Source organism: Ipomoea triloba, chromosome 3 (genome assembly GCF_003576645.1).
Source record: "Ipomoea triloba cultivar NCNSP0323 chromosome 3, ASM357664v1".
NCBI lineage: Eukaryota > Viridiplantae > Streptophyta > Magnoliopsida > Solanales > Convolvulaceae > Ipomoea > Ipomoea triloba.
This window is the reverse complement of record NC_044918.1, coordinates 31,278,530-31,286,350: the sequence shown is the minus strand read 5'-3', so window position 1 is coordinate 31,286,350 and position 7,821 is coordinate 31,278,530. Positions and strand designations below refer to the sequence as shown.

At 33.7% G+C, this 7,821-nt stretch overlaps 1 protein-coding gene across 1 annotated transcript; it reads right to left on the bottom strand.

Annotated features, from left to right (window-relative positions):
• Positions 1-1,395: 1,395 nt before the first annotated feature.
• Positions 1,396-4,901, bottom strand: LOC116012295 (probable NADH dehydrogenase [ubiquinone] 1 alpha subcomplex subunit 5, mitochondrial). The gene is made up of 2 exons (XM_031251807.1): positions 4,488-4,901; positions 1,396-1,776 (listed from the first exon to the last, which is right to left on the bottom strand). Exons 1-2 carry the CDS (start codon positions 4,804-4,806, stop codon positions 1,574-1,576), a joined length of 522 nt encoding a protein of 173 aa, XP_031107667.1. The 5' UTR covers positions 4,807-4,901; the 3' UTR covers positions 1,396-1,573.
• Between the last annotated feature and the right edge of the window lie 2,920 nt (positions 4,902-7,821).

Below are 7,821 nucleotides of genomic sequence, written 5' to 3'. Positions count from 1 at the left end.
TCGCCCTAGTGAACAATCTGGTAGATATGTTCACTAAGTCCTTGCCTACATCCACTTTTGAGTAATGTGTTCATAAAATTGGGATGCGTAGATTCTGAAGATTGGTGTCCTCAGCAAGACGAATAGACTTGGAAGATTGTTATCTTCAGGGGAGCGACAATTCCTAGCTGGAATGGCCAGTCTAGAAGACTTTTGAAATCCTAAAGATTATGTTTTGAAAGCATATGGTTGTACTCTTTTTTCTTTACCTAAGTTTTTCCCACTGGGTTTTCTTAAACTAAGGTTTTTAATGAGGCAGCTAGTATAGGTGCACTTGAGTGGATAGTCCTGAAGACCCTAAATTAATCTTGACGATTGTGCTTGGAAGGCCTATGGTTGTACTCTTTTTTCCTTAGCTAAGTTTTTTTCCACTGGGTTTTATTAGGCTAAGGTTTTTAATGAGGCAACCGGTGCAACATATGGTTTAACATATTTCGTGTACTCTTTTCCTCGACTAAGTTTTTCCTACAAGTTTTTCTAGCGAGGTTTTTAACGAGACATGAGTATGATTATTTAATGGCCAAGGGGGGTGTTATAAATAAATTGATAATGGCCATTAAACTTGAAGACTCTTCCTTTGCCTTCTAATTATTATATTGTTTATGTTAAGGATATGAAAGTTTGTATGAATTAGTAGAAATTGATGGTAAAGGCTTAATGAAATGATCTTGAAGATCCCATGTTATTTTGCTCTACATCTTGTGTCTATCTTCTCCTCACCACGCGAGAACTGAGCTAAATGAAAGGCCAATTTACAACAATTTTAGTCTTTTTAAAATTTAGTACAACTATTATATGTTTTGACTTAGAAACACAATTTACATTTTAGAAGTTCACAATTCTAATACTAAAGATACACAATTCAATGTCGTTTAGGATAACAACTGTATTTGAATGTGACATACAATATTTGACATGTTTCACATATTCAGATTGAGGATATACATTTTGGTATAAATTTTTTAAAAATAGCAATACGGTTCAAATATTAAAAATAGAAAATAGATATGATATTTCCAATAAAAAAAAAATCTCAAATGAGTTAATCTTCACAAAACTTGTTAGTCCACCCCACTACAAACCATACCCATGGAAGCCCAATTTCCAAATTATGGTAGCTGAATAAAAGCAGGCATTTGATGTCAACATGCTATTTGACCTGAAGCCTTTAAGCTTTGTATAGTCCATTCATTTAAAAGTTGTGAATATCATTTTGGAACATCCATCAAAGCCAATGAAACATGTAACCTGCTGTCAATGGTATGCACTAATGCACTATAAATAAATAGAAAGAAATATATATATATATATATATATATATATATATATATATATATATATATATATATTATAAAATGATGAAACCAGCTTGGTTTGATATTATTAAGCAATAATAATTCAAGCGTCAGTCCCTCAGCTTGATCCAGTAAAAAGAACTATACTGAAATAGCGTAAAGGAAAAAAAGCACAAAGATGGATTGAATAGCACATGTTTGACTTTGTAACACGTCAATTAGCAAGTCAAACGAACCAATTACTTGGATGACTGTGATCCATCGGATGCAATAGCAGGCTTCTTAGCATCCTCAAGCCCACCGGTAGTGACAGCCTCCAGTGTTGCATAAAACTCCTCAGGAAGAGGACCAGGGCGATGCAGGGGGACATGTTTGGGTACCGGTGCATCATTCTCAATCACTTCGCATTCATAATCATCAGGAATACCCCATGGTTTCCATTCTGCAGATACAGATTTAAATTTAACCACTGAGACAGGTTATTGAAACCAGAAGGCATATTTATCACCAAAAAGAAGAAAAGGGAACATAAAGCAGAACACTTTCATATGAGCAAGTTCAGCCCTCTTAGATTTGGCTTAGATGTCCAGACCCACATAAAGACATAGGACATAGCAGTATAACTTCTGTGTCTACCACTAATTAAGGGGGCAAACATAGGAGAAAATAATTCTTAGAGACCAGAATGTATAGTTATTTATTAAAACCAAAAATTCTATTTTCTATGTGAAAAGTATGATTCTGTATTTGGTGCAAATGGAAGTTTCCATATTCCAATATTGGACTTTTAAGGTTGATGTTAAATTACGAGGTAACCTTCCTAACAAGAACAAGAAGCTACGCTTACCTAATTAAAAACATAGAAATATGGAACTACATTAGTATAAGAAGTTTGGTTTGCACAATCTAGCAATGTTGGTCAGGGGTTAGAACCTTAAAATGTTCAATGACCTCCCTCATCCAGCCTGCCAGCAACACCATTAAATCCACTCTCCCCCTCACCCATTCACAAACCACCCCAATACCCTCTTCCCCAAAGCTTGTTATTTATTATCTATTTATTTATTTATTTATTTTTTTGAGTACTACTGACTCTGTTACAATGTAGTATCTGTTCATAACTACTTTCTCAACCTACTGAAGCACCAAGAGTCAACAGTTGCCTCCACTGAGGCTCGAACCCACTCCCATCATCCATGTGAGAGTGTTTTCCGGGACACCGGGTGCCACTAGACCACAAGGTCTTTGGCTATAAAGCAACCATGCAGCGGTATAGTTGAATATGCAATTTGGAACCACATGCCAGTTTTTATATGTAAATTTCATGTCCAGTTTCAACAAAATCATCTATTTATTAGAATCAAAGAAATTCACCTATTTGAGCTAGTAATACTTCAAAAAATTCCAGTTAAGCATCACTGAATGAGATTCTAATCATTGAGACAGGCAGCAACATTTCCTTGAAATAAAGCAATTGTCACTCCACCTTCCAAGTTGGTGAGAGCAAATGATGCAAGTCATGGCCAGTGGCCACTCCCCAGGTGTAAATGAAAATGATCTACTTGTGGGCTTACTAATACGCATGACCATAATTAGTCAACCCAGAATGGGGATCAATTCGGAAGGCAGGCTGGGCAGATGTGTATAGGGTTCAGTCATCAGGGCAAGGGGTTGAATACAAATGTAAAAAATACTCCGTAGTAATTTTCATAAAGGAGATCTACAAATATTGGAATTTTAGTGATTAAAACTGATATGTTGATTAAATATATACTGAAATAGAACTAAATTTTAGCACAATGGAGAGACACTAACATCCTAATCTAATATGCTAGTTGCAAACTGCACTTATACAAAGTAGGTCTGTTTGTTGACTGAGGTACAATGCTATTTGTTAGAGGTCTGTAATCTAACTCTTCTTCAAGGTCTACAAAATTATTTTGTCAGTACTCAGTAGGACCACGGTTGGTTGAAAAGGATCTGTTAGGTCAATAGGATTGTAGTAAACTACAAGGCTGGACCTGGGTCTTGGAAGTCTAGTTCAGTGGGGTTGATAACCATCAATATAATACCATTAGACATAAGAGGCTTAAAATTTCAAGTTGAAACTTGAAAGTGAAAGAAATAGAGAGCCAATTAGACTGATGCAATCACATCTCTGGATCCTCTTTAATATGTAAATGCACAGATGCACAGGGATGTACGCTTCAGGGGAGAGAGGGGTAGTACTGAGGCTAGAAGTCATTTATTACTTTAGTTGTTACCAACAAGTAGAACTATCTCAACATAATGGCATACTCTTAGTTAGCTTGCATTAAAAGAATTTTTTTTTAAATCCCAGCCATTACATAAATTTCAGAAGGAAAAAAGTTGCAGATGATATTCACATTTTGGCAAAATTGAGCCAAGGAAAGATATGAAATCAAATTTACAAGGAAACATGGAAAAACAACTGTTAGTGTAATTTCTTATCAAAATTAATCTATTTGGCTTAAGACAAAAAGAACCACTGACCCTATAAGATTAACACCATGTTATTTCCAACCCTTGAATACTGCTAATCCATATACATCATCTACCCTTTTCCAAAATTTTACCCAAAAAAAATATCATTCCACATGATTTCCCATATTAAGTTTAAATAAAGTTCAGATACAACATAAGTTTTAATTCTCCCATTCCAGTTCACGGGAATTAATCAATATAGATTCCACAAAAGGAAGCCCAACTTTCTCAAGAAAGTAAGAATTTTTATTACAAAAAAAAAATGAAATTTCAATATTTAAAAATATAAAATATAAAACCCCATCATTCATTTCTTTCAAATTTCAAGCATTAAAAAGCTGCAAGATTGGATACTTCTTGAATTGGAAATGCCTCATTCCAAAGTTCCTAAACAAGATTTCTCATAGCTACTACAATAAAAGGGCAAAACCACTTCAAAATGATTTGAATGTTGAATTATTTTATTCACATATACATTAGCCTCAAATTATTTATTTTTTGAAATTGTCTTCTTAATTCCAAGCTCAGTAATAGAAAAACTTTCAAATTCTCAAAACATAGAAATAGTAATATGAGAAATTTTCGAAGACGAAATTTCCGGGAAAATAAATCATTAAATGGAAAAATGTAAGCTTTTGATGTACGAACCATTCATGTATCCAATGAGCTTGAGTTCATCCCTGGCCTCCTCAATGAGCTCTTCGACCTGACCACAACCAAGCTTCTTCTCGATCATTTCCCAATCCTGTTCCTCGACGCAGACATTGAGCCGGTGGCGCGTGAAGCCCTCCACAGCCTTCCGGTAGCCCTCGTCCTCCGGGACCACCTTGATCTCGTCTAGGGTTTTCCTGTAGAGATTTATCAGCACTTCCCTAGCATTTGGGACCACATCTAGCCCGACGATCCCCGTCGTCTCCTTCACTTTCGCCGCCATCATCAGCGGCCGCGCAATTCTCCGGAGAAACATTTTCGCTCAATCTGTAAATCGGAATCGGCTCCTAACTCGCTCGCTCACTCACACTCTCCCTCAGGCCTCAGCGTTGAAATTGAGAAATGGAAACAGTTTCCAAGTGATAGGCTGAGTTGAGTTTCACGAAATCACCCTTTGCACAAAGTGGGCCGATCTAAACTTTCAGCCCATAAGCCCATATGATTGAGTCCCTATTTTATCTTTTTAAATTTCCAATTCTATATTTTAAAGTTAATTCCGGATTTAATTTGTGACTATCGTTTATTACTAATTTTAATCCGTGATTTCAAAAGTTATTAAATTTGGTCTTTTGAATATTGAATCATTTTTAATTGTAATTCAATGTCAACATTTCTAATGAAAATCCATCACTAGTGGATTAAATGTGGATGTAACTTCAAAATCCACTATCCAATCCGCTTCACTAATCCGTCATATATATTGGGTGATGCTCCTATGATAACCCTTTCCTCATATGAGAGCATGATAACATATCTAAGTCGTAGTAATCAAAAGATCAATGTCTATGATTAAAAGTCAACACCTTAAATTCATGCACCTAATCAACAATCTAAATCCCCCATAATATCAATTAAGGGGCAAATTTGTCCAAGTAAAATTTTAAACTTCCATCAAAATATGTAAGTCAACAACAAAATAACTATTTTTCCTCATAATTTATTTCTTTCCATGTAAGCACACAATCAAGTGTATTTTATCTACATAACAAACACGAATGTGGGTCATGTCTAATGGATGTATGCACTAATGAATGAATTCAAAATTTGAGCACAAACAAAACCAACACGAGTGCACATCATTCAAACCTTGCACAATATGTAAGTGCACACACAATAGCATACACATGTGTGCACATATGAACCCAAAAGACATGAATAATAGACAATGACTTGACATGCACACTAACAAATTAACAATACACACAATGCCCGATTCAGCGCACACTACAACCAACATACTTGGATTAAATGTGCATACTGGAATAGAATCGCACACACAAACCTAGAATACACATAACACTACAAATGTAGTGCGCACATACCACATAGCTTAGCCCCCAGATGCATACATTTACAGATGCACGTAAATTTAAACTAGAGTGCAGACTAATAGAATATGAAGTGCACACGTATAGAATTGGAAATACACATACAATCCTACCAAAAATATACCTCTTGAAATCATGTCTAACATTCACAAATAATAATATCGGGATTATAAATGCATACAAAATTACTAATTCACCTCTCCATAAATATATCTAAATAAATAATCCAACAAATCTAAAAAAATCATGACCATACACTAACCCACCCAAATTAGTCATTAGTTCTCCATATATTGAGCCGTTGCCACGCAACGAACATATTTCCGGCCGTTGCCTGACAACAGCTATTTAAAAAAGAAAAAAAAAACATATTTGTCTATAAATATCATTTTATCTTTACAAATTTTTCACATTTTATCTTACTCTCAATTCATTCATATTACTCTCTCAATTTCTACATCTCAAATCAATTCCTTTTGCATATCATAATGGAACAAGGCAATTCTAGTCATCAAAATTCACAATCCAACTTTCCTTCTTCCCAATCATCTTCACACCAGGAATGATGGAGAAGCAACTTGCGTTACACAGAGTATTGTAACGCTATTAAACAACGTCAACAAAATGCATAACGTCCGTAAGTTTTTATTTATATTGTTTTAAATGTAATAGGCCAATGTTCAATTTTCCGTATTTGTAACTTTATTTATAATTTTAAAACGTTGTAATTTTAATTCTTGTAATTTTAATGTTAATGTAGATGTGGTTTTTTTAAAGTGTTTTTAAATTTTAATTTTGCTCACTGTCCTGTATTAGTATGTAATATATATGTATTACTATGTGAATGAAGCAAACCATTTGGCAAATCCCCTACCACTTAGTGTGCTGATCGTTAGGACGAAAGAATGGTCTTCTGACTATCGATTAAGCGAATACCTTTGGGCAACCAAAAAGAAAAAATTAAATTAATATTCAATTATATTCAATTAATTGTAATTCATAAATTAATATATAATTAATTTTATATTTAATTTTGCTCACTGCTCAAGCATTATGCAGTGAGCAACATATTATTTGCTCACTGCATTGATGGGCAATGGTTAGAGGTTCTGGACAATTTTGGTATCGGGAATACTTGAGAGAAATAATGTATACTTGCATTATTTTACACAACATGATTGTTGAGGATGAAGGTGAGAACGTAACTACTTGGGTAGACGAAGAAAATGGAGCAACAACACAAGCGTCCCAAGGATCAACCGAAAAGTTTCAACAATATTTACAAAGAAAGACCGAATTACATGACCTGCAATTGCATTATCAACTTCGTGTGGATTTGGTTGAGCATATTTGGAACAACAACGGAAATTAATTTAACCGCTTTCTTATTTTAATTTTTATGTACTTTAAGTTATTTTTAACCGCTTTGTAATTCATTTTTAATAAAATGCTTTGTAGTTTAATTTTTAAGTAATTGGTTTAATTAATTAGGTGTAAGCATATTAATTTTAATTATTTTTTTTATTAATTAATTTCAACTTTGTAGCAGTGAGTATGTATCCACCAAACGTATGTTTATTTTTTAGTAGAAATAAATTTATAAATCAAATAATTAAAATATAAGATAATAAAATGATAAATTCATAAAAAACTGAGAAAAACCTCAAACAATGTGAAGAAAGATTTTTGTGATTGTATGAAATAGTGAATGATGAGATAGATGCTAAAACCCACAAAAAACTGGAGAAAACCTCAACTGATATTGATGCTCTAAAGTAAACAATAAAAATAACTTCAATTATTACTATAGTAAACTTAAAAGTAACTTAGCAATAGTAAACTACTTATTATATAAAGGTTAGTTATCAAGGACAAAATTGAAATATTTCAAAGTAATCTCAAGTTACCTAAGAAATTAATTTAAAATATTACCAACCCAACAG